General features: G+C 51.9%; 1 protein-coding gene across 2 annotated transcripts; it reads right to left on the reverse strand.

Annotated features, from left to right (window-relative positions):
- Window positions 1-1,678: 1,678 nt before the first annotated feature.
- Window positions 1,679-26,114, reverse strand: SSC5D (scavenger receptor cysteine rich family member with 5 domains). Of its 2 annotated transcripts, XM_069457052.1 has the most exons (14): window positions 26,090-26,114; window positions 25,550-25,576; window positions 24,937-25,245; window positions 24,563-24,676; window positions 24,219-24,332; window positions 23,542-23,850; window positions 22,720-23,037; window positions 21,880-22,056; window positions 17,009-17,326; window positions 14,783-15,343; window positions 14,391-14,705; window positions 14,026-14,193; window positions 6,301-6,465; window positions 1,679-3,471 (listed from the first exon to the last, which is right to left on the reverse strand). In XM_069457052.1, exons 1-14 carry the CDS (start codon window positions 26,112-26,114, stop codon window positions 1,709-1,711), a joined length of 4,683 nt encoding a protein of 1,560 aa, XP_069313153.1. In that variant the 3' UTR covers window positions 1,679-1,708. The 2 variants fall into 2 exon arrangements, with proteins under 2 accessions (XP_069313153.1, XP_069313154.1); XM_069457053.1 differs by lacking the exons at window positions 1,679-3,471; window positions 6,301-6,465 and adding an exon at window positions 12,145-12,189 and having other exon boundaries at window positions 14,033-14,193.
- Window positions 26,115-26,943: the final 829 nt, after the last annotated feature.

Consider the following 26,943-nt stretch of genomic DNA (forward strand, 5'->3'; position numbering starts at 1 on the left):
CCACAGTGTCAGGCACAGAGAAGGGCATTTAGGTGTGGTCATGGTCACTCTTGTTAACTGAGCATATACTATGTGCCCAGCTCTGTTCTTATTTGCACTACTTCATTTCATCCTCAAAACAACCCCATCAGGCAGGTGCTATGACTAGTCCCACTGTACAGGTAGAAAAACTGAGGCTCAGAGAAGGAAGAAAAACTGCCAGAGTTTCACAGCCAGGACACAGCCCAGCCAGGCCTTGGACCCAGGTCAGTCTTATGTGGGCATGTAATGTTTTCTTAATAGCAAGGGCCCTGGAAGCCAACCATGGCCCCATCACATGTTCCCTGAGTGATCTGGGGCACGTGACCAAACCTTCCTGGGCCTCAGTGCCCAGATCTGTAAAATGGGGGTAAATACAACAGTCACTCTCACATGAAGAGCACTTATCATTGCCAAGCCCCATCCTAAGCACTCTTATAGGTATTAACTTATCATTTAGTCATCACAGCAACCCCATGAGGTATGTGTACTATTATTATCCCCCTTTTATAGTTGGAGAAACTAGACCAAGAGGTTAAGTAACTCACTCATGTTCACTCCCAGCACGAACTCTAACTCAGGAATCCAGTCTCCAAAGCTCACCTCCTTAAGTGCTGAGCTGTGGAAACAGTACCCTCCTCGGCAGACACTCGCTAAGATAAAATGACATCATCCATGAAAAGCCCTTAAGACAGCCTGCCACATAGGAAGCACCCAACAAATATTAGTCATTCTCATAATGATGGTTCACTCATTCATTCAAAAGATATTTCATGAGTGAGTGCTCTGTATCAGCCTGTTCTAAATGGTGGGCATATAGTCATGAATAAGGCAGAGTTTTCTGTCCACATGAAACTTCATCATCATCACCACCACCATCATGATCATCACCACCATGATCATCTCTAACACTGTCACCGTCATATCACCACCACTATCACCGCCATGATCACCACAATCACCATCCTCATCACCATCACCATCATGATCACCATGATCACCATCATCACACTATGATCACCACCATCACCACCATGATCACCACAATCACCATCCTCATCACCATCACCACGGTCACCATTATCAGCATCATGATCACCACAATCACCATCCTTATCGCCACCACCATCATCACCACCATGATCACCATCATCAGCATCATGATCACCACAATCACCATCCTTATCGCCACCACCATCATCACCACCATGATCACCATCATCAGCATCATGATCACCACAATCACCATCCTCATCACCATCACCACGATCACCATTATCAGCATCATGATCACCACAATCACTATCCTCATCACCACCACCACCATCACCACCATGATCACCATCATCACCACCACCACCATCATTACCATCATTGTCTCATCACCATGACCATTACCTCATGATCATGACCATCATAATCATCATGTTCACTGTCATAATCACCATCACCATCATGATCGTCACCATTATCATCATCACCATCATCACCATCATGATCATCACCATACTCACCACTATCATCACCACCACCTTGCATGGCACCTGTGGTATTCAGAAATCAAGATCAATCTTGTGGTCTTATCTCTCCGGGGTTCCACTGGACCCCCAGAAACACCATTTACACCTTGTTTTAATTAATAATTTGTTTGGTTTGAGAGTGTCTTAAGCCCCCCAAATCCTGAAGCGGATCACACATCTCCTCTCAGAGGCCTCTCCTCCTCCTCTGGGGTGGTGGTGGTTGGCACAAGTGTGCTGGGGGGCCAGGCCACCTCTGCCAGTCTCTTTATAGCCTCGCCCAGCTGCCCTAGACCCTGGGCAGCTTCTACCAGCTGGGTCAGCCCCAGCCCCAGGGCTTGGCGCTCCTGCCGGTCCTGCTCCAGGACCTGGGTCAGCCTCTGCAGCTGACCACCCACATCCCTCACAGCAGCCACCAGCTCCACCAGGGCAGGTGGCTCACAAGCCATGACCCTTATAGGTGGAGTTGGAGCCACACATGGGCCAAGGGGGCCTGGGCTCTGACTAGGGGGTGGCCCTTGGTCAGGGGGAGGTTGATCCAAGGGGTGGGCCATGGAGGAGAGGTGGAGGTCAGGGATAACAGTGGGGTCAGAGGCTGAGTGTGGGGTCTGGGTAGGTGGAGGAGTTAGTTTGGGGCTCTGGCCTCTAGATGGTTTGAAATCCTCAGGGGACAGCGGGTCTGTGCTTGGAGCTCTGGAGGACCTGGAGGCGCTGGACTCCAAGGTTGGAGAGGGCTCTAGGGTTGGCATCTGAGATGTGGAGGTGTGAGGGGCAGATGCCATGAAGGTCACCTGGGGGTGCGGGCTGGGCTTGGCTGTTGGTGCTAGAGTGAGTGAGGAAAGTTCTGTCCCCAAGGAGGTTGGAAGGGACTTAGCAGTGATGATAGGCGTTGAGGTGAGGTCAGGAGCTGTGATGAGGTGAGTGGCTGTGGTGGGTTGAGGGGTCGTGGTAGGTTGAAGAGTTGTGGTAGAGTCAGGAGTCACGGTGGGGTAAATGGTGGTGGTGGGTTGAGGGGTCGTGGTGGGTTGAGGGGTCGTCATGGGGCGAGGAGTTGTGGAGGGACGAGGGGTAGTGGTGGGGTGAGGGGTCGTGGTGGGTTGAAGGGTCGTCATGGGGTGAGGGGTTGTGGAGGGGTGAGGAGTCGTGGTGGGTTGAGGGGTAGTAGTGGGTTGAGGAGTCGTGGTGGGTTGAAGGGTTGTCATGGGGTGAGGGGTTGTGGAGGGGTGAGGGGTCGTGGTGGGTTGAGGGGTCATGGGGGGTTGAGGGGTAGTGGTGGGGTGAGGGGTCGTGGTGGGTTGAAGGGTCGTCATGGGGTGAGGGGTTGTGGAGGGGTGAGGAGTCGTGGTGGGTTGAGGGGTCGTCATAGGGTGAGGGGCTGTGGTGGGTTGAGGAGTAGTGGCAGGATGAGGGGTTGTGGCAGGGTGAGGGGTTATGGTGGGGTGCAGGGTGGTAGTGTGGCAAGGGCTTGTGGAGGGGTCTGGGGAGCCAGAAGATCTTGGGACTGTATTTGGGTGTGGGGTTGTGTCCAAGACTGGGGTTGTGTCAGATTCTGGGGTCAGCTCTGAGGTCGGGGGAAGGCTGGTCACCTCTGACTGTGCAGAGGAGTCAGAGGTCAGACCTTTGGGCAGTGTGGGTGATAGGGGAGGTGAAAGCTTTGGAGTCAGCGTTGGAATCACACTGGAGTCAGGGATGGACAAAGGACGGTCAGGGGTTGTGAAGACGAAGTCAGGGTTCCCCGGGTCTGGGGTGGGTGGCGAAGTGTCAGGAGGGCCAGAGGTCGTTGAAGCTGAGTCGGGGATGAACTGTGGCCCAGAGGTCAGCAGTGGGCCTGGAGGCTCCACCGAGGCGGAGGAAGCTGGGGACGGGGTGGGGGGCGCTGTCCTGGCCGCAGTGGGTCTCAGCAGCCGGCGATCGGGCCACGGTTTCCTCGGGAAACCTGGAAGAGGAGAAAGAGACAGACAGGCTGAGGTCAGTCTGCCCCACCCCCGCCCCGCCCCCGGGGAGCCGACCAATGGGAAGGCGCAGGGCCTCGTGACGTCACGGATCACCAGCCAACTTCACCTGGCCCTAGTGCCCCTCCGCCCCGCCTCCTCTGATGTTTCCGGGCGCCACCTGGCGGCCTGAGCCTCAGAGGACGCGGGGAGCAGGGTGCGGCGGGGTACCGGGATGCGGGAGAGGACAGGGACGGCGGCGCCGGGATGTGGGGGCAAGGCGGAGGCAGGGAGATGCGAGAGGGTGCCGGAGGGCAATCTTAGTAATCAAGACAAATATTTTTATGCAATGTTTTTAAACAATCAAAATTAATGCAAAATATCCACGATGAACAAAAAGTTATCATTTTACCAAAGACAGGATCCGACAGGGCTGGAACTAGGATGAGTCCAGTGAGGTGAGTAGGATCCTGTCTTCAGTTGAAATTTTGATATTTAGTTCATCAGTGGATTTTTCTGCATTAATTTTGATTTTTAAAAATATTGTATTATGATTAACATTACTGTCACTAATGTTGCTATACAACTCCTGCCCCCACTGTTAAATTTGACTGGCTTTAAAAAAAATAAAAATATTTTATTATGATAGCATTTCTCTTGATTACTGCGTTTTTGGCACCCCCTTAAATTTGAGGTCTGACTGGAGTGAGGAGCCTCACCCTCTTCCTGGCCTGGCTTCCAGGTGAGTGCAAATTGTATCCCTTTTTACAGGTGACAGAAATTAGGCCAAGAGGGTAGGTAACTTGCCCCAGGTGCTGCAGACACAGTTTGCAAGTTGCAGGGACGAGATCTGAACCCAAGTTGTTTGCATCCAGAGTTTAGGTGATTAAATACCACGTGATGGAAATGTTCCATGATCTGCACAGTCTAACACGGTAGCCACTGGCCACATGTGGCTACTGTGAATCAGGAACTGAATGCTTCGTTTTCCAATGTGTTGATTCATTTAAATTTAAATAATCACCTGTGTTAATAGCTACCATATGGGACTGAAGGGCACAGCTCTAGAGATTTCCACTTGTTCCTGTAGGGTCTTTGCAGTGCATCCCTTTCTCCTGTCCTTTGTAGGGTTGGAGAAGCATTAAGTAAAAGGCTTGGCCTCAAGGCAGGCTGTTGGGGTGTAAGCCCCAGCTCTTCTTAGCTGGGTGACCATGGGCAAGTTACTTAATTGCTGGAATCACAGTTTCATCCCCACCTATAAACCATGATGATCAGTGTATCTCTCTTGTAGAGCTGTCACAGGATTCAAGGAGGTCACAGCTGTGCAAAGCACTTAGCACAATGTCTAGCATGTAATAAGCACTCTCATGATTATTGATGTTGTCAGCGTCATTGATGTATGTGCCTCAATTTCTCACATCTGTGAAATGGGCATAATTATAGACCTGCATGATGGGGCTCAGGTAGATATGAGGATTAAAGGACTAATATAAATAAAGTGCTTAGAATAATGCCTGACATGGGGATGTTGCTTGATAAATGTTTTGAGTTATTATTTCAAGAATCTCAACTTAATTGGATATTGTAGGAGCTCAGATACCTACAGTGGTGATGGTTTTTAATTTTTCAGACCCAAGGTGTAGAGACCTACAGTAATCATACTCCCTGGCACATTGTCATCAACAGCTTCTCTCTGCAATGTCTCCTCTTGTTTTATTTCATTTTAACTTGAATACTCTTTATCCTCAATCTCTGTCCTCATCACCCTCTCCTATAAGTAACTCCGTATGTTTGACATATGGCCTTAAACATGCATGTCTCCTTATAAAATATAATGTGCTTTATAAGTGTATGCACTTACTTTTGTGTGTGTGCTTTTAATTTTTGCAAATAACATTGGGCTGGAAGTCTCATTCTGTTTCTGACATTTCCACTCAATGTTATGTTGCTGTGTATACATCTAGTCATTGTTTCAGCTGTTGCATAGAATTCCATTGTGTGTGCCTATTGCATTTCTTTTATCCATTCCTCTAACGTTGGCCATTCAACTTGCCTCCCACTCCCTGACATCCCAGAGTTCCAAAGAACATCCTCATATATGTCCTCTTATAAGCCTGTGTAAGAATTTCTTTGGAATATATATCTAGGAGCAGATTTTGTGGGTCATAATTTATAATCATACTTTACTAAATACTGCTAGATTGTTTTTATCAAACAGCTATACCCAGTGGGGATGCCTGTCTCCCCACATCCTCATGCACACTTGGTATTATCCACCTTTCTAATCCTTTTCCATGTTTGTCATTGTTTTAATTTGCATTTTCTGATTTCTGATGAATGTGAGAATTGCTACTTAAAATTAGCCATTTGGGCTTCCCTTTCTGTGAATCACCTGTTTGTATCTTTTCTTCATTCTCATTTAGGGTTTCCCATCATTTTCTTATTTGTCAGAGTGACTTCCAGAGTATAGATTAGGGTTTCTCTACCTCAACCTTTGGCATTTGGGGCTGGATGGTTCTTTGTTGCGGGGGCATAGCCTGTGCATTATACAGTGTTTAATGCCATCCTGGCCTCTGCCCATTAGGTGCCAATGGGTAGCCTCTCTGCTTCCAGTCAGGACAACCCAACACGTCTTCAGACATTGCCAAATGCTGCTTGGGAGCAAAATCACCCCTAGTTGGGGACCATCAGTCTAGATAATAACTTTGTTTTAGGATGTATCTCTGTTGGGTTTTTCTGGGGTAAGGGTTGGGTCACCATTTGGAGTTTGAAGTCCATCTCTCTACCCTACCATACACACTCCCCCGGTCCCCTCGCCCAGCCACATGCCTCACCTGTGTCCTCATGGACCCTTGGAGCTGGAGGAGGACTTCCTGGACTCCTGGTGGTGCCAGTGGCACGAGTGGGCGCAGGTTTGCCTGTGGTGGGGGTACCCTTAGCCAGGCCCCTTCTCACAGGTGTGTCCCACGTCCAGGGAGGCTCGTAACCATCCTTGTCACCTTGAGAGATACGGGGAAGAGGGTTGAGTCTTCCACTGTCCTTTGAGAGTGATGCCCCTTCCTGCTCTCCTGGGCCCCAGCCCCAGTTCAAACGCCGTCCTGTCCAACTGGACTGTCACTTCAGCCTCCTTCCTGATCTCGCGGCCCCTGTCGTGATTCAGTTGAGATGCTCTTGGCTACCAATAACAGAAACTATGACTAAACTAGCTCATAAAATAAGGGCATTTATTATTTCAGTTCCCTGAGGCCCCAGTCCTAGGCGGGGAAAACCCACATAATATCTTTATTAATTAGCTGCTGGGAACATTTCTATAATACTATTTTTCCTATGATTTTTGGCCAAATACCCTTGGATAATCTCTATATAACAATTTTATATAACATAAATTTATAATGTATAACATATATACACCATTTTATTTAGGGAGACTAGAAAAATAATCCAGTCTTCTAGCTTGGTTGATCAAAAAGCTTATTTTAACAACAGCTTTCTTGAGATATAATTCACATAACATACAATCCAGCAACTTAGTGTGTGATTCAATGGTTTTTAGTATATTCACAAGGTTGTGTGACCATTGCCACAATTAAAATGAAGAACATTTTCATCACCCCAACAAAACACTCCAGACCCATTACCATGGTCATTCTTACTCACCTGAATCATCAAACCAACTTCTGCTGTGACCCTGTCTCCCTACACTGATCTTAGAGGCCTCTTTATAACCCAAAGACCTGGCCCTGCCCCTCCCAGCCCCTAAACCTTCCCATGAGTCCCCGTGTGTAAAGTCCACACGCCTGGTCCTCCTTCACGCACTGCCCTGGCCACCTCCCCGGCATCCTCCATCCTCCACTGTCTCATCCACACAGTGCTCTGCCCACGTCAGACCCCTAACCTGGCGTATTCACCACACGTAGCCTTTCATACTTCTGAGCCTCCGCCCATGCTGTTGCCCTGCATGGAATTCCCTGCCCCGCCATTTCCTTTCCAAGTGAGCTCCTAGGATGTTTTCTCATTCTGCACACAAAGCCAGGCAGAAGAAGGACAGTGTCCAAGACCTCAGGCAACTTCTTCGAGGTCACCTTGAGCTCTGTGGCTAGCTGTCCCAATTACAGAAGTCCTTTGCTCTGTCACCTGCTAAGGTATCACATACTCATAGAACAAGAATTGATTTTCACCCTGATGCCAGGCATTGCGGACACCTGAGTCATGCCTTCATACTATCAACCTTTCTTAATGAAATATATTTCCCATTTCTATTAAATACCTTAAGAGGGTAGCCATAAAATCCTAATGGATAGCCATATTCAGAAATTTAAAACACCGTTGGCAGTACTATTAATTTTTTTAAAAACACAAAAAATGAGAAAAGCTTAGAGGAAAAACCTATCAGTGGTGCATCACTAAAGATTTCTTTCCAAGATGCTAGGTTTTAGGCAGACTCTACTAAGAACACAAATTTGGGGCAGGCACAGTGGCTCAAGCTTGTAATGTCAGCACTTTGGGAGGCTGAGGTGGGAGGATTTCTTGAGGCCAGGAGTTTGAGATCAGCCTGGACAACATAGCAAGACACTGTCTCTACCAAAAAAATAAATAAATAAAAATTAAAAAAGATAACCAGGTGCGGTGGTGCATGCCTGTAGTCCCAGCTACTACTTGGGAGGCTGAGGCAGGAGGATCGTTTGAGCCCAGGAGTCTGATGCTCCAGTGAACTATGATTGTGCCACTGCAGTCCAGTCTGGGTGACAAAGTGAGACCCTGTCTCTAAAAAAATAAACACAAATTGAAGCTGTCTTCCTGTTAAAATGTCAGCCCACCAATTACAGATATATTCCTGTGTGTGCTCGAAACGTACTGTCCAAAATTTGTCTTAGCATTCCCACACATGTATTTACACCTTAACTACAAATGCATGATTCCTGAACACCATGTTTCTACCTGCTTTTGCTTTGTAAGGCTAGTTTAACACTGTGCACGGAGACCTAAGTGCCGTATACATCCTTTTGAAGCTGCTTTTCCCATCCACCCTCATGTTTCTGAGGCTGTACACCTGGCTCTGTCCCTTCCTAGCTGGGTGAGCAACTAACTTAACTTCTCCATGACTCAGTTTCCTCATCTGCAAAATGGGAATCATTATGGCACCCACTTTTTGGGGTCACAGGGCCAGGCACATGATAAGCTATTCTTTGCATTAAAATACATATAACTCTGGTCCATCCTTTTAAACCTCTGTATAATATTCCATGTGTGAATACACAACCAGGGATTTACTTACACTCCTGCTGATGGTGATTGCCAACGTTTTGCTGTTACAAGTACAGCTCCAGTGAACTCCTTGTGCTTGTGCCCTCAGGCTTATGAGTGAGGATTTCTCCACACCTAATTCTGGGGTGGCTGTGTGGGAGGCAGGTGTGTCTCCCTAGATATTGACAAACTGCCCTCCTAAGTGGATGCAGATTCTCACTCCCACATTTATCTATGTCCTTGGTGCTGTCAGATATTGTAATTTTCCTTGGTTTTATTAGGAGAGGGTGGCTGAGGAAGCTGCTGATTTGCTGCAATAACCAAAGTGAAGACCAGAGAGGGCAAGGAACTTCCCTGAGGTAACACAGCTAAGGGGCAGCATCAAGCTCCAGACCCCAGCAGGTCTACCTGGTCCTAAATGGGGGCCTCTTTCCCTCTGGGTATCGATCCCCCCAAGTCTCAACCCATTCTTCCCTGGTAAGCTTTTATTCATCCTTTAGGATTTGGTTCAAAGGCCACATGCTGAGGAGGTCTCCCCTGTCCCCTTCTGCATGAGGTCAATCCCTGCTCTATGTTCCCTGGATTCTTCGTAGCTAATTCTGTCCTTCCCACTCTTTGCCGCTGCAGCTTTTAAGGGTGTGAATCTGGAGTATGAATCCAAGCCCTGCCTTTTGCTACCCTGACCTCAATGTCCTTATCTGTAAGATGGGGCTAAGGACACTACTCATCTCACAAGGTTGTCTGGGGAGGGAGGGAGTTAAACCACAAGCTGCACTTGCAATGGTGCCTGGGACATGAAGAACATTCACTAAATATTAGCTATTATTATTCTTATCCTCACCATCATCTAACCTCTAAATGTAACTTCCCATTTAAGCTGGGATCCTCTCTTTTCTGCACCACCTCATACAGTGGTAACCTCCGGCGATACCCCAGATGCATGTGTCTCCCAGCTTCCCATCTGGGTGTGGTGGGAACTGCATTAGACACGGCTATCTGTCTGTCTGCACGGCCACATCCATCCCCACAGTTTTGGATTCCATCTTGCTAAGTTATGCCCCCAGCCCAGGCACTCCTCGGAGCTCCAAGATTGCACTGCTAACATCTTCCGATATTCCCACTCTGGTTCCTGTGCACACACCCCAGTGTTCCCTGACCCAGTGAAAGGTGGGTCCCTGCCCCCTGCCTCTCTCTCCTCATTGCCCCCAACCCATCACCCAACCCCATCAGCTCAACCCCCAGAATATGGCTTGAATATGTCCACATCTCTCTCAGTCTCCACTGCCACCCTGACTGAGGCCACTGTCACCTCCCCACTGGACCACCCAGTCTCCCTGCATTCACTCTTGCCCCAACAGTTCATTTCCCATCTCATTGCCTGCCATCATCACACCTGCTACTCCACTGCAGCCACCAACCTTGTTGCTATTTCTTCAACCAGCTGAGCATGCTTCCTCCCACCCCAGGGCCTTTGCACATGCTGTTCTCGCTGCAGGGAACACTCTTCAAGCGGATTATTTGCATGGCTTTCCCCTTGAAGTTTTCACTTAAATGGCACCTTCTTGGTAAGATGATTCTTAATCATCCTGTTTTAAATTGCAACCCTCAGCCTCCTGTTCCCCTTCCTTTGCTTTGTTCTTTAGTGCTATGTCCCCAGTGGCTACTGCACACGTCTGCCACACAGCACGCATTGGACACATGAATTGATGTCTGTGTCTCCAAATTCTATCATGTAGGAAGCCTCAAGAAATGTTGCTTCAATAAAGTGGAAAGTAAAACTCCAAACTCCATAAGCCTCTGTTCCATCTCCTGTACACTCTCTCTAGACTTACACTATGGTCTCTCTTTCATTCGTTTACACATTCATTCATCCAACAAAAATGTAAAAAGTCTCTACTGAGTTTCAAGCACTGTCCTAGACACTGGGCATACAAGACAGATCTGTGGTAGACAGAATAATGCCTTTCGCAAAGATGTGTGTGCCCTAATCCACAGAACGGATGTTACTTTACTTGGCAAAAGGGACTTTGCAGATGTGACCAGGAGTCCAGACCTTGAAATGGGGAAATTATCCTGGATTAGCCAAGTGGGCCCAATCTAATCACATATGTCCTTAAAAATCAGAGAACTTTCCACAGCTGCAGTGAGAGAAAAAAATTAAATTTAGAGAGAGGAGGGTCATAGAGATGCAATGTTGCTGGCTTTGCAGATGAATGAAGGGGCTCCAAGCCAAGGAATGAAGGTGGCCTCTCCAAGCTGGAAAAACCAAGGAAATGGATCCTCCCTTAGAGCCTTCAGAAGGGAATAGCCCTGCTGACACCTTGATCTTAGCCCAGTGAGACCCATGTCTGACTTCTGACCTATAAAACTGCAAGACAATAAGTTTGTGTTGTTTTCAGCCATTAAATTTGTGAAGATGTATTATGGCAGTAACAGAAACTGATACAGATCATTCACAGGGCTTAAAGTCTAGCAGAGATTGACACCATCCATTGCAGATTTCTGGCAATGCAAATTTCTTCCTTCCCTTTCTCCTCTGAGAATCCTCTTCCTCCTTGTGTCTGCTGGTGAAATAATTCTATCACCCCTGTGAAGTTTTCCTTGATTGCTATAAATAATCACTCATTCCCTGGAAGCCTGCAGCTGTTGTCTTCAGCAAATAACTCGAGAAACCAATATTTTGTGGTTTTAAACAATTTCACACACATTGTGCTCGTTGGATTGGGACCTGAGGTTAGCCAGCTAGTTCTAATCCCCGCGTGGCCACAGTTGGAACCTGGTAAGGGTGTCGGACTCCAGAATTCGTGCTTCTAAATATTTCAGCATATATTGTTCCCAACCCAAGAAGCAAAATGTGTGTGAAATCGTTTAAAAGAGACTCCAGTCGTGGCTCCTGAGTTTAACTTGCCTGAGCCTCAGATTTTTTGCCCATCTGAAACATGGGTGTAGCAATAGGACCTATGGCACCCAGTTGCTGGAATCATGCATGCCTAGCACAGAGTAAGCGAGCGCTCCTTGAGTTTTTCCAACAGCCCTGGAGTCCCTTTTCCCCCCACCCCCCACAGGGGAAGAAGCGGGGATTCAGAGGCGAAGTCATTTTTCAAGGTTACATTGCTGCTGAAGATACGAATTCATGCCTGTTGTTTCTCTCATTCTCTCCCACCACCCGCACGCCTCCCCGCGAGTCTTCCTATTGTTAAGTTTGTACATACGACTGTCTTCAGATTTCCCCTGCACAGTTTGTAATTCTGCATTTATCTGTTCTCATTTACTGCTTTCTCTCCCACTGGGAGGGGTCCCCCAGGCGGGACCCGGCTGTCTCCTGGCTGCCGAGCCCAGTCCTTGCCCGTCTCCGCCGCGAGGGGGCGCTGTGGGATAGGGCGGTAGCGCGGGGCTGCAAGGCACAAAGGCTCTGGAACCCCGGCCACGTATGATCAGGGAGCATCGCCTCTCGGAGCTCCAGTTTCCCGTTCTGTAAACTAGGGATGAGACGCACTAACTCACAACTAGAGTCCACCCACCCCAAGTCACGGCGCCCTCGGGGCCTGCTCCTGCCCTCCCTTTCCTCCCGGGGCAAGGCCGGCTCTGGAGACTCAGTGGCACCCCCGGCTATTACCGCGGGAGATGAGTCAGCTGGCCAATCAGGAGGCGCAGCGCGCCCGTGACGTCACGAGGTGCAAGGCAGATGAATGCCTGCCACTCCCACCGCTCCGCCCCCGGCCCCGCCCTGCAGGCGCATGCGTGCTGAGCGCAAGAAAAAGGCGGGAAAGGGCGCGAGCGGCGAGAGCCACCTGAGGGGATGAAAAGGTGTAGGCTTCTCAGGAAGGCACAGGCAGAGGGGAGCAAGCCGATAGAGGCAAAAACCGGTACAGCCCGAGACGGCAAGCACGACGAGAGAGTGAAATGGAGGGAGAGGACAGAGAAACTGCTAGAGTGACGGGCAGAGAGGGAGAGCAGAAATGGTGACGCTCACGGGAGGGAGGGAAACCGCCCGTGAGAGAAACAGGCGGGGAGAGTGAGACCCGCAGAGGAGCTGGAGAGAGACAGAAACGAGGGAATGATGCAGACCGTGAAAGAAAATCGACAGAGGGTGGGAACGAGAGAAGAGAGCAGTGGGAGAGACAGGAGGCAGAGGAACAATGGTCAGGGACAGAAAGGAAGAAGATAACGGAGACACGAGCCGGAGCGAGGGAGATACAGTGAGAAATGGAGGTGACCAGTGTGGAAGTGATGACGAGGGTGAGAAACTGAACGTGAAAGACAAGAGAAAGACACAGAGGGGAAAAGATAGAGAAACTGATCATGAAAAACAGGAGTGAGAAATAGATGATGAGAGTGTGAAATTGATTAGGAAAGAAAAAAAAACAGAAAGACGCTGGAGAAAAGACAAAGAGAAAAATGACCATGAAAAATGGAGTGAGGAACAGATGTGGTGAGGGTGAGAAAGTGAAAGAAAAAGAGACTGAGGGAAAAAGAAATGATGGGAATGTGAAACTGACAGTGAAAGAAAAAATGTAAAACATGGTGAAAGAACAAGGGAAATGACCATGGATGAAGGAGTGAGAAATAGACACAATGAAGGGGAGAAACTGATAATGAAAGAAGAAAAAGAAAAAGCAACAGAGTGTGCGAAAGAGGAGCAGAGTGGATCAAGAGAGGCCCTGAGGCACAGGGACCGAGGAAGACAGAGGCAGAGAGGGGGTGCAGAAGTGCCAGGCAGGGCAGCAACATGGGGGCCTGGCAGGTCAGGGCCCTGGGTGTGGTGGCAGAGGTGGAAGGAGACGGGACACCGAGACAGAGGCCCCAAGCAGAGCGGGATAGAGTTGTGGCGCTGGAGGCTGACCCGGCTGGCCAGTGTCAGGCCCAGGGCAGGAGACAGACAGGTAGGCCGAGCAACCCGGGCTCCAGGGGTCCCTGTCTGAGCCATACCAGACACAGACCAGAGCAGGAGCTGCGACAACAGGTAAGGTCTCACTTGCTTTGGGGGAGCTGGGATGGGGATGATGACGTAGGGGCCCTTGGCTGAGGGCTCTGGATGGAAGGACCCAGGCCCTTTTATTAGGCAATTTACATGAAGATTGCTGAGCCTGGCCTGACCTCTTACGTGACCTCCTCTTCTAGGCTCTGGAGGAGAGTGTCACCATCGAGCCCAAGGAGGGAAGGCTTTTAGGGTCTCTGGAGCCAAGGAAACCTGTCCAGGGTCCCTGAGACCTCGGCCAGCTCATGTAGAAGGGTCTAGTCTTTCTGGAAACCCTGCAATGAGGCTAATGAAGGTTTATAGAGGCCCTGATGGCCACCTCAGTCATGCCCCTCACCTGTGACTGGCACATGCCGTGTTGCCAGGGAGGAGAGTCCTGGGCGCCTGGTGGTGCCCCGAGAGAGAGGGTGTCCAGGTACCCCTGCCACCGTGGTCCCCTTGGCCAGGTCCTCTCCCGAGGTAGGATCCCAGGTCCAGGGGGGATAATCATCTTCGTCTGTGTATCCTTGGGAGAAATTGGGGAAACGGTTGACCCTGTCCTCTGTCTCAGAGGTCCTGGAATCTTCTGGAGCAATTCTGGGATCCTGCTGCCCTGACCCCCTCATGCCTAGTTCTATAGACCCCACCATGATGCAGTCACCTGCCTGCCCCCCGACTCCCTTTGGCTGTTCTTCCCCACCCCCCACCCCCTTCCCCTGGTACCAGTGCAGGTGAGCCCCACGTCTTCCTCGTGGTCACAGTTGTGCTTCCCCCACGGCCCTGAGGGGCAGTCGCTCAGCGAGGCCTCGCTTCCCTTACAGCCCATGTCATCCAACCAGATGGGCCCAGTCCCGGGGCCATAGTGGGTTTTGCCCACCCGGGGCCGGACCTTTCCACAGCCCAGTTCCCAGCAGGCCACAGTGGCATCCCGCAGGTCCCAGTTGTCATCGCACACTGTCCCCCAGCGTCCAGCGTGCCACACTTCTAGCCGGCCGGCACATCGGTTGGGCCCATCGGCCAGACGAACCCGGAACAGGCCTGTGTGGACGGCCTCAGGTCAGGAGGGAGGGCCGGCCTCTCCCCTTCACTCCCCGCTTCCCTGCAAGGCCACTCACCTGGGTCCTCAGTGATGCCAGCAGTGGGGGAGGGGGCTGGTTCTTTGGGTGACTCTGGAGACCCTTCTGCTGGGATCTCGGCAGATGGCTCCAGGGAAGCCTGAGGGATTCTCTTGATGGTGGCCTCAGAGGTCATTTCTTGGGGGCCTTGAGTGGTCAGCATTGCCATGGTCTTAGAAGTTCGTTCTCGGGTGGCCTGAGAAGTCAGTGTGGCAGTCGTGTGTGAGGTCTGTCTTCGGGAGGCCTCAGTGGTCAGGGTTGTAGTGGTCCTCGAGGTCAGTGCTGGGGGCCCTTGGGTGCCCAGGCCCCTCGAGTGTTTAGTGGTTGGTGTTACTGGGGGTTGAGTGGTTGGTCTCTTTGCATTTTTTGTCACCCACTTCTTAGTACTCTTCGGCGTTTTCCCTGGGGCTTTCGTGGTAGTTTTCTCTGGAGCACTAGAGGTCAGACTTGCGGAGGGCTTGGTCACCATCTCTCCTGAGAGCCAGGCATCCCGCTCTCTACCCAGTCCGGGGATCCAGCTCCAGCTGAAGGGGTCTGAGACAGAGTCCAGGCCAGGGGGGCCTAGAAGGTGGGTGGGGAAGAAAGAAAATGGAGACACCATAATGACAAGATCATCCATCTAGCCAGGCTTCTCCTTCTTCTATCTAGTCCGTCATCAAGTTCCCATTCATTCATCATTCATTCATTCATGCCACAAGTATTTACTGAGCACCTCCTATGTGCCACACTCTGTGCTAGACCCTGGGAATACTGTGGCAAGACAAACCTGACACTGCCCCCTGCCTTCTTGGCACTTACAGTCTAGATGGGACTGATCCCTTCCACCCCCTCACGCCTGACCCCTCCTCTCCATTTCCTCAGCTTCTACTTCAAATCAAGGCCTCACTTCCTGTACCTTCTAATTCTAACTGGTCTCCCTACTTCCTTGGCAATTCTCATTGACCATTAGATTGGTACCCAGGTCTGACAAGCCACTCCCCACCTTAAATCCCTTCTGTGGTTCCCCATGGCTCTTAGGAAGAGGGGGAAAGGGGAAAGGGCCTCAGCTTCAAGCAGAATTGACGAGTCCATCCTTTGAGTCACCACTATTCATCTAACATTTTTCTTTTGTAAGCTTAGCTCTTGTGTGCAGTAGAGGATTAACCTTGCCCAAAGAAAGTGTGGCCTTTTGCGCCTGGCTCCTGGGCAATGGCTTCTAAGCCTTTGGAATGTCCTGTCTGATAAAAGATTTTTGTCTACCTGCTGGACTTAGGCCATGCCAGATAGTCTATGCTAACAATGTGATTTATGGACAGCCACATAGGTGGTCAACCACACCTAAGTGACCAAGCCCCTACAAAAACTCTGGACACTAAGGCTCGGTGGAGCTTCTTTGGTTGGCAATACTTCAAGTGTGTTGTCACACATCATTGCAGGAAGAATTAAGTGCTGTCTGCACAACTTTGCTGGAAGAGGACAATTGGAAGTTCACACCTGGCCTCTCCTGAATCCTGCCCCATGGGCCTCTCCCCTTGGCTGATTTCAATCTGTAGGCTTTCACTATAATAGACCACAACCCTGAGTAGAACAGCTTCTCTGATCTCTGTGAGTCCTTCTAGCAAATTACTGAACGTGAGTGTGGTCTTGGCGACCTCCCAAATGATAACATGTCACACGGGTTTGAAATGATTTGTTTGTGCATCTCTTTCTCTCAATGAGCTATGAGCTCTTTGAAGACCAGGACCATGTTGATTCCATTGTGAGGTCCCAACACCTAGCACAGTGTCTGGCACTTAATAATACGACTCCATAAATGTCAGTGAATGAACAAACAAATGCATTGCCTGAGTTTATGTTAACTCGCCCTCAGTTTGGCTTATTTCCTTCTCCCAATGCCCATCTGCTTCCTTTCATCTTAGGGAGGATAAAGCTCCCTTCTTTGTGGGAGATTTCCTTGATTCCTGGAAGGAGGAGGAGGAGGAAGAAGCTTCTCTGCATGATAATCCCAGCTCTGCCACTTTGTTGCTGTGCGACCTTGGGTAAGTTACTTAACTTTTCTGTGCCTCAGCTTCTTCATCAGTAAAATGGGTATAACATCCACCAACCTAGACTTACTATGTGGTTTAAATGTGGTCACATGTGCGTGGGACTTAGGAGGCACTCAATCTATGTTAGTGTCAATGTTAGTTACTGTTCCCTCCTCCAGAAAGCCCTCCTGGAGTCAGCAGATGGCTAGGGCCTCCTTACCAGTGCAGGTGACGCCAACATCCTCATTGTGAGCACAGTTGTGCTTCCCCCAGGCAGCAGCAGGGCAGTCAGACAGCGAAGCCTCGGTCCCCACACAGCCCACATCGTCTAGCCAGATGGGGCCTGCACCCCAGCCAAAGCGGCCAGCAGCAGGGTCTGGCTGCCGAGGTCCACCACAGCCCAGCTCCCGGCAGACCACAGCTGAGTCCCGCATGTCCCAGCTATCATCACACACGGTCCCCCAGCGCCCGTCATGCCACACCTCCAGCCGGCCTGAGCACCTGCTGGGCCCAGCCACCAGGCGCAGCTGGGGGGACCCTGGGATAGAAGAGACCCAAAGAATTAGAAAATCAGGGAAGCCATCCAGCCTCCTGACTCTTCATCCACCTTTCCCTACCTCCATCTTCCTTTCCATGCATTCATACATTCCTCCATCTAGGCTTTCCCTCATTCATCCATCCTTCCAGAAAGCAAGTATTTACTGAGCCCTTTTCTGTGCCATCTTCTGCATTAGGCACAAGAGATAAAGAGTCAGGCACAGTTTGGTGGTTCCTCAAAAAGCTAAGCGCAGAATTAATATATGATTCATAGGCTGGGCATGGTGGCTCACACCTGTAATCCTAGCACTCTGGGAGGCCAAGGCAGGAGGACTGCTTGAGCTCAGGAGTTCAAGACCAGCCTGAGCAAGAATGAGACCCCCCGTCTCTACTAACAATAGAAAAATTAGCCAGGCATGGTGGCATGTGCCTGTAATCACAGCTACTTGGGAGGCTGAGGCAGGAGGATCACTTGAGCCCAGAAGTTGGAGGCTACAGTGAGCTGTGATCACACCACTGCACTCCAGCCTGGGTGACAGAACAAGACCCTGTCTCTAAAAAGTAAATAAGTAAATACAATTTAAAAGTTTTAAAAATAAAAATGAGCTAAGGACTTGAATAGACATTTCTCCAAAGATAATATGCAAATGGCCAACATGTATATCCAAAAATGTTTGTCACTAACCATCAGGGACATGCAAATCAAAAGCACAATGAAATATCACCTCACACCTGTCAGGATGTCTATTACCAAAAATCAAAAGGCAACCAATGTTGGTGAGGATGTGGAGAAATTGGAAATTTTGTACACTGTTGGTGGGAATCCAAAATGGTGCAGTGGCTATGGAAAACAGCATGGAAGTTCCTCAAAAAATTAAAAATAGAACTACCATATGATCCAGTAATCTCACTTCTGGATATATATCCAAAGGAATTGAAATCAGGATTTTTTTTATAAACAGGGTCTTGCTCTGTCTCTGCCATCCAGGCTGAAGTGTGCAGTGGCACAATCATAGCTCATTGCAGCCTCGAACACCTGGGCTCAAGCAATTCTCCTGCCTCAGCCTCCCAAATAGTTGGGACTACAGGCACATGCCACCATGCCCTGAAATCAGGATCTTGAAGAGATATTAGCAGTTCTAGGTTCATTACAGCACTATTCGCAATTGTAAAAGATGTGGAAATAACCTAAATGTCCGCTGACAGATGAATAGGTAAAGAAAATGTAGTATTATACATATAATGAAATACTATTGAGTCTTAAAAAAAGAAGGGAACTCTGAAATATACAACAATATAGATGAAACTTGAGGACATATGCTAAGTGAAATAAGCCAGACACAGAAAGACAAATACTGCATGATCCCACCTATATGAGATATCTGAAATAGTCAAATTCATAGAATCAAAGAGTAGGATGGTAGTTGCCAGGGGCTGGGGGGAGGAGAAAATGGGGAGTTACTGATCAGTGGACATAAAGTTTCAGTCAAGCAAAATGAATAAGCTCTAGAGATCCGCTATATAACATTGTACCTATAGTCAACAATAATGTACTGTACGCTTTAAAATTTGTTAAGAGAGTAGATCTCATGTTAAGTGTTCTCACCACACACAAAAAAATTAAAAACTAAAAGTAGTCTACCTATACAATGGAATATTAAATATCCAGAATAGGTAAATCTGTAAAGGCAAAAAGCAGATCAGTGGTTGTCAGGGCTAAGGGGAAGGGAGAATGGGAGTGACTGCTTAATAGACACGGGTTTTCTCCTGGGGTGATGAAAATGGTCTGGAACTAGATAAAGGTGGTTGTACAATATTCTGAATGTACTACCTACCACTGAGTTGTACACTTTAAAATGGTTGATTTTATGTTATAGGAATTTCACCTCAATTAAAAGAAAAAAATTTTCTGGGTCCAGAGCCTTTTTCCATGCATTTGTTCAAAAACTTTCATTTTCTCTTATAATTATTGGTTTAATCAGGCTGTTGTCCTAACTCCCAGTACCTCAGATGTGACCTTATTTGGAGATAGGGTCTTTACAGAGGTAACATGGGGTCATTAGTGTGGGCCCTAATCCAATATGACTGGAATTCTTATAAAAAGGGGAAATTTGCAAACAGAGGGAACTCCACGTTAATATGAAGACAGAGATGAGGGCAATTCGTTTACAAGCCAAGGGTTGCCAGCAAACCTCCAGGAGCTAGGTGAGGGGCCTAGAACAGATTCCCCCTCACAGCGCTCAGAAGGAAATAACCCTGCCAACACTTTGATCTTGGACTTCCAAACCCCAGAACCGAGACAACACATTGTTGTTTATGCTATCAAGTCTATGGTACCTTGTTACAACAGTCCTAGCAAATTAACATAGGTCCTGCACCAGGTAGATGGTACAGCACCTGCCAGCCCAGGACAAGGAACAGCATGGTGTGTTTGGGGGAACAGCAAGTTGTTGGATTTTGCTGGAGCCCAGGTATGTGGAGTCATGAAGGACCTTGAATTCTCTGCCAAGAAAGTAAGACTTTATCTTATTCATGACGGGGAACCCCTGAAGCACTTGAAATGAAAAGCTCAGCTGTTATGGTTCAGAAAGCTCACTCTGAGATCAGCAAAGACCCAGACTAGATGAGGAGAGGTTGAAAACAAAGCTCACTCCAGGGGCAGGCAGAGCAGGAGGGCAGAGGGAATTCAAGCTTTAATGAGGAGCAATTTGGAGGACAGAGAAAGATAGTCTGCACCATCTTGGAGACTATTCCCTGGACAGCAGCCTCGGCATGCTCCTTCGCTTCTAGGGAGAGACGTTTCTTCAATGGAAGGGCGTAGGCAGGAGGAAGAAGACGGACAGAAGCCCTTTCTTCTAGTTCAGTGAGATTTGGCATAGAGAACGTGGGTGTTGTGAAAACAGCTTGGCAATTCCTCAGAAAATTAGACACGGAGTTACCATGTGGCCTAGGTATATGACCGACAGAAAGGAAAGCGGGGACTCAGATGGATACCTGTCCACCAGTGTCCATAACAGTATTACTGCAGCCACAGGTGGAAACAACCCAGTGTCCACCAGAGGATGGATGAACAAAATGTGGGCTATACATACAATGGAATATTATTCAGCCTCAAAAAGGAAAGAAATTCTGACACTGGCTACAACATGGATGAAACTTGAGGACATTATGCTAAGTAAAATAAGCCAGTCACAAAAAGACAAATACTACATGATCCCACCTATATGAGGTACCTAGAACAGTCAGATTCAAATAGACAGAAAGTAGAATGGTGGTTGCCAGGTCTGGGCGATGGGGGAGGAATGGCGAGTTCGTGTTTAACGGCTATGGGGTTTCTGGTTGGGATGTTGAATCCTGACTTTTCCATTTTTGAGCTGTGCTGCCTCGTTTGTGACATGGAGACTAGTCAGTACCTACACATAAGTGGTTGCAAGCATTACCTGGGTTTAGACCTGCAGAGAAGGTGGAACAGCCTCAGTCACCATGAGCCAGGAAGTGCTCAATAAATGTTAGCTACGATTATTATTCAGAAAGAGGGGGAGAGGCTGCCAGAAATAGTGATCATAGTGAAGACAAGTTGCCACTTATGTTCAGCCTTCTCCAACCTTGAGGAGATAGCTGTATTAGCCACGCCTTTTTATTATCTGTATGTCTGATGCTTTGACATCTTGGGGCTGATGCTGAAAGACTGCCAGGGTGAGCTAAGTTTCTAGAGATAGTGAATGACTTGAGTGTGCCTTTCATATGCAAACCAACCAGTCCAGCACACCCCAACCACCTCCCCTATTGGGATCTTACACTCTGGGCCACTATCCACCTGCCCTCGTGCCCCCAGAGCCAGGTACCAGACAACTAAGGATAAGCCTTATGGCCCATGGCCTGCTGGAAGGATTCAGACTAGCCGAACCTAAGCCTGCTCACCTGCTCCCTCTCACAGACTCCACAGTAAGGGCTGCTGCGCACACTCCCCCTTACTCCCTCTGCCTTCTGACCCGCCCTGGTGCTTCCCCGTGTGGCCCTGGGTGGCATTTGCCCCCATCTCAGGAACTGTGAGTAACAAACTGTCTTTCTTCAGTGGCATCTCTCCTCATCAGTTGGCCTCACCATACCTGAATAATAATTAGACCTATATCTTAAAACGACAGCCGTCACTGATCAGTCCTTTCAGTACTCATGGGAGGGAAGCAGGCAGAACTATCAATCCCCATTTGCCTAAGAACCAGAGGCTCCAAAAGGACAGGGAATGCTTGAGCAGGGCTGTGACTCGGAGCTGGCCAGAGTGCCCTGTGAAGGATCCCACAGCCACGCCGTGTGCCTCGGGAATAGAGTAGACTCTCAGCCCACCTTTCATCTCTCCTATCCAGGACCAGCTACAGAATTTCAGGGTCCAGTAAATAATGAAAAGGTGGGGCCTCTTCTTCCAGAAGGGTCAACAGAGCATTAAACCAATCACAGTGTCTTTCAGAGCGAGGGCCCCCATGAGACAGTCTCAGAGCTTGGGGGAGGAAACAGAAGCAAGGACCCTGTTTTCTTGGGGGGTAGCAAGGGACTCACCGGCCTCCGGTCCAGGCTCCCGAGGGGCGGTAGGAGAGGCTGGAGGAGGTGAAATGCCTGCTGTCCCCGGGGCCTGGCTCACTGTGGGGGACAGAGGCCTGGAGACTGCCTGCCTGGACGTTGAGGTGTTGCTGTCCACTGCAGGGGCCGTGGGAGGGACATATCCGAGGGGCATGCCTGGCGGGGGGAGAAGTATGACCACCCACCCACCCCATGCCACTGGGCTGCCCCCACCTCCCACCTCATTGTGACTCAGCCTTCCCAGCTGCAGGCGGGAGTCCCTTCCTGCCGAACCCCCTCTCCAGACAGCCCAAGCCTTCCAGAGCATTCTACATCCCTGACCTGGGGAGGGGAGGGTGGGAATGGCGGAGAGGGAGGGAGTAGATAGAGCAGACAGTGGAGGTAGCTTGGGGGTGACAGAGAAAAGGGGAGGTGGCCTTATACAGAGAAGATTGGCTCCCCCTGGGCGAGGAGGCAGAGCCCAGGAGGGCAGGTCAAGGGCCGAGGCTCAACCTCTCACTTTTCCACTTGGGGCCGTCCTGTGCGTGGCAGGGTGTTGAGCAGCCTCCTTGGCCTCTACCCACAGGTTACCAGGAGCTCCCCTACCCCCAGCTGTGACAAACAAAAATGTCTCCAGATGTCACTTAATGTCCCCCTGGGGGGCAAAATCACCCCAGTGGAGAGCCCTGATGTAGGATGGGGTTTCACAGAGCAGGAGAAGATGGGGAAAGTAGGAAGTTTGGCCAGAGGGAGTGAAGGGCACATAGCGACACCCCCCTTCTTGACCCTCCACTCCAAGTGCCACCATGCCCACCTCCCTGCCCTGCCCCACACCCTCACCGTCACACACAGCCCCAGCGTCCTCGCGGTGGTGACAGTCATGCTGGCCCCAGGGCCGCGCTGGGCAGAATCGCAAGGCCGTCTCGTTTCCGCGACACCGAAGATCGTCCAGGATGATGGGTCCAGACCCCTCCCCAAAGAAGGCGCCCCCAGGGGCGGCCAGCGCCCCCCCACAGCCCAGCTCCCGGCAGGCCACTGCAGCATCACGCAGGTCCCAGGCGTCGTCGCACACTGACCCCCAGCGCCCACCATGCCAGACCTCCAGGCGGCCAGCACAGCCGTGGGGGCCATCGGCCAGGCGCAGCCTGGGGGCCGGGCCTGGACGGGGAGAGAGGGAGGACAGAGCACCAGGCAGCTGGGTGGATGAGCAGGGACTGAGCTACACTCGCAGGAAGCTATGACGGACAGGCTGGGACTACGTTAAGCACAGGAAGGCTTCATCCCCAGGCCGACGCTGGAAACAGATACTCCATCTTCAGTTGGCAAATGAGGAAAAGGCTCTGAGATGGGAAGTCACTGGCTGAGCGTCCAACTCTGGTGCATCCCCCTATTCGCCTGCCTCTCGGGGGCTGGGACCCCGACTCTGACCCTGGGTGTACCTCCCGTGCCCGGCTCCCCTCTTCTCCCAACTCTCAGCTGTGGCTTCCCGGGTCTCGTAAAGCAGGGTTTCCAAACCTCAGCACCGTGGACATTTGGGGACGCATCATTCTTTGTCATGGGGGGCCTGTCCTATGCAGCACCCGCCAGATGCCAGTGGCACCCCCCAGTTGTGACAGCCAAAGAGAGAGGAGGGTGCTGGGTCCGGGGAAGCCCCCAACGTACCAGTGCAGACCAGCCCGGCGTCTTCACTGTGGTCACAGTTGCTGCGGCCCCAGGGGCTCCGGGGACAGTCCCGGAGGGCCTGCTCTCCTCCTCCGCACCCCACGTCGTCCATCCACACCGGCCCTGAACCTGGCCCAAATCTGGCACCCCCCGGGGCGGCCAGCGCCCCTCCACAGCCCAGTTCCCGGCAGGCCACGGCAGCGTCGCGCAGGTCCCAGCCATCGTCGCAAACGGTGCCCCAGCGCCCACCGTGCCAGACCTCCAGGCGGCCGGCGCAGCCATGAGGGCCTGAGACCAGGCGCAGCCGCTCTGGGGCAGGGAAGGAGGGAGGCAGTGCAGCTGGTGAGAGGCGGAATCAAATACCCCCTCCTCGGTTTTCACCTGGGGAAACTGAGGCCCAGAGGGAACAGGGGCCTGAGATCCACCTGCCAGTGGTCCATTAAGGGAGGAGAGTCACGACCTGAGTGGGGCAGGACACCTGGTTGTCCTGAGGGCTGGGGCAGGAAGAAGAGAGGGGACTAGGCCTGACTTTCTGAATTCCCAGGGAGGGACGTGGTGAATGCTGGGATCCTTCCAGGGCCCCGGGTTAAGGAGAGGGGACCCATGGGTTCCCAGTCTGGCTGGGCCTAGGGTCTCACAACACCCAGACTTGGGGGTTGGGGGGAGGCCACAGTCACCTTGGCGGGGGGCTCCAGTAGTCAGCAAAGGAGCCCGGGTGGACTTGGGCTGCTTGGGTGGCCGGGGGCTCTTCTTCCGGGGGCTGTTCTGGGGGCTCCCCGCTGGGCGGGGGGCTGGGAGAGAAGACAGCCAGAGGTCAGGAGTTCATCCTTCCTCCCACCTGGGGGGCCAGGCTTCCCTCTCCAAGCGTCTGAAGTGGTGGAGAACACGCAGGTTGTAAAGGAGACAGTGCGGACACATCTGTCCCTAGGGGGGTCTTACTGCCACATGGCCCTCTCCTCATGGCTGAAGCAGGAGGGAGAATCCTGGGCAGGGGGTGGGCAGCCAAGTCCTTTGGGCTCACCAGGAGTAATGGGGGGCTCCTCCGAGCTGGGGCTCAGCTCCCCAGACAGCCCTGGCCACAAATCCCCATCCAGTGGGGAAGTGGGATTGTCCCTTGAGTTAGCCACGCGCTGACCTACAGGAGAGAACAGAAGCTATGAGGAGGGTTCAGGGAGTAGAGAGGTCATTTGGGTCCCTGGGAGAGGCACAGGGCTGGGATACAGGGGCTCTGAGTGGTTGTAAATTGGGGGTCCCAGAGGGAGGGAGACACACGTGGCTTTGGATGGGAGCAGAGGCAGGGTGTCTCTGGAGCGCCGGATGCTCAGATTTACTGGGGCTAAGGACTTTCAGCTGCCAAAGGAGCTGCCACTGAAGGAGGGGTGGGGGTCCCCTCACCTGCACAGACGACACCTGCGTCCTCTTCATGGGAGCAGATATGGGCCTTCCAGCCCCGGTGGGGACAGAGGCCCAGCTGTCCCTCGCTGCCCCGGCAGGCCAGCTCGCTGAGCCATACTGGCCCCGCGCCCTCCCCGAAGAAGGCGCCCCCGGGGGCAGCCAGTGCCCCCCCGCAGCCCAGCTGCCGGCAGGCCACAGCGGCATCACGCAGGTCCCATCCATCGTCGCACACGGTGCCCCAGCGCCCACTGTGCCAGACCTCCAGGCGGCCGGCACACCCATGGGGGCCATCAGCCAGGCGCAGTCGCTCTGGGGGAGGGGGCAGAGGAAAGACTGTGACCCTGAGGCCCCAGGGCCAGGGTGACAGTAGGAGCTGAGGGCTGTCCCACAGGGTGCCATTAGGAGGCCAGCATCCTGGCCACTGGACCCTGGACCCAGATTCCTGGGTGCTCAGAGAGGGGGCTGGATGCCTGGGGGATTCTAGCGGGGAGCAGTGGCAGAGGCCATAGCCATAGCGGGATGGGGGGCGGCCAGGGACCCAGCAGGAATAGGGCACAATGGGGCGGCTGGGGGCTGGGAGAGGCCAGACAGGAGGAGTGTCTGGGACACTTACCAACAGCCTGGATCCCCACCAGTGCCGCTGGAAGGGAGGTTGGAGGGTGGGACAGAGTGAGGGGCAGGCCCAAGGTGAGTCCCTTCTCCAGCACAGGCCCCTCATCTTGAATGCCCCAAGACACACACGCACAGAATTCTGACACCTCTGAGCCAGAAACCCCATAGCTGGGAAGCAGGGCTCTGGGCAGAGGGTCTGGGTAGGACACAGGTCCCTGAGATGGGTGGGGCTCCAGATGCCTGGCCCCTGAAGTCAGGACAGAGCCTTTGTGCTCCCACAGGGACTTGGCTAAAAGTCAGATGGCTCGGGACCCCCACAGGGGCAGATGGGGTAGGGAGGCCAGGTCTGGGCTTCTACTGGGGGAGGGCTGGGTGTGCAGAAGGCTGGGTCCCTAAGGGGTCGGGCAGGGCCAGCCAGATGTCAGGCTATCCTGGACCACCAGGAACTGGGTCCTGGAAGTCTGAGTCCCTAAACTGCATGAGCTAAGGGGTCGGAGGTGGAGGCCTAGGCCCAAGTCCCCAAGGAGAAGGGATCACTCACCAAGGAGGCAGGCCAAGACCCTCATGTTTGCAGAGTCCAGGGCAGGGCCAGGGTGAAAGGGGAAGAGCAGGAGAGGGAGGCGGAGGCGCCCCGGAGGGAGGGAGGGAGGGAAGCGCCTGCCCGAGGCGCTGAGGGCCCAGGACAGAGAAGGAGCAGGCAGGGGCTGGATGCTTTGCCAGGAGGAAGAGAGAGGCTGCAGGGAGGCAGCAGGGGACGGGAGGGGGAGGGCCGGCCAGCAGCTAAGGCTGAGGCTGGGGAGGAGGGGGGTGGCAGGCAGGAGGGAGGGTGTCCAACTGCAAACACCCACACGGGAGGCGGCCAGGCAGGATCCAGCCAGCGGAGGAGCGCTGTGCTCACAGATGCTTGGGGGGTGGCAGGCTGCAGAGAAGGGGCAGGACAGGGGTGGAGGGAAGCGCGTGTGGGGGCCTACCTCTTGCCTCCTCTCTTGTCCAGCCAGGGAAGCCTGGTCAGACCACTGCTGGGGTTGGGGGAAGGGCAGACCTGGGGCTCTTGGTGCAGCAGCAAGAGGGCTTGCAGCCAGACACCAGGAGGGACTTCCTGGATTAGGAAAAGACTATGCAACCCTTTTCTCCATTTCCCCCCTCACTGGTGGATTTGAGTGTGAAGCCCCAGTTCCTCATCTGAGGGGGGAAGTGGTTGAACTTCAGTGTCCTCAGAGGGAAATGGGGTAAGGGGGATGGGAAGCCCAAGGGTCAAGGCTTGAAGAAGGGAGGGGGCTCTACACACACCCATTCACACACACACTCACACACACACTCCCTCCACACCAGGCAGCTATGAGGCGGAAAAAATTCGGTAATGGGGAGTGTGACTCAGAGGGCTGGCAGGGCCTG

Source organism: Eulemur rufifrons, chromosome 24 (genome assembly GCF_041146395.1).
Source record: "Eulemur rufifrons isolate Redbay chromosome 24, OSU_ERuf_1, whole genome shotgun sequence".
NCBI lineage: Eukaryota > Metazoa > Chordata > Mammalia > Primates > Lemuridae > Eulemur > Eulemur rufifrons.

Bases quoted from the DNA above. Each gene is read 5' to 3' on its own strand.
- SSC5D (XM_069457052.1), bottom strand. From the start codon at position 26,114: ATGAGGGTCTTGGCCTGCCTCCTTG. The intron at 24,333-24,562 runs GTGAGCCCAAAG...CTTCTCTCCCAG, and splicing joins GGAGCCCCCCATTACTCCTG to CCCCCCGCCCAGCGGGGAGC. The intron at 3,472-6,300 runs GTGAGGCATGTG...CTCCTCTTCCAG, and splicing joins AAGGGTCCATGAGGACACAG to GTTTCCCGAGGAAACCGTGG.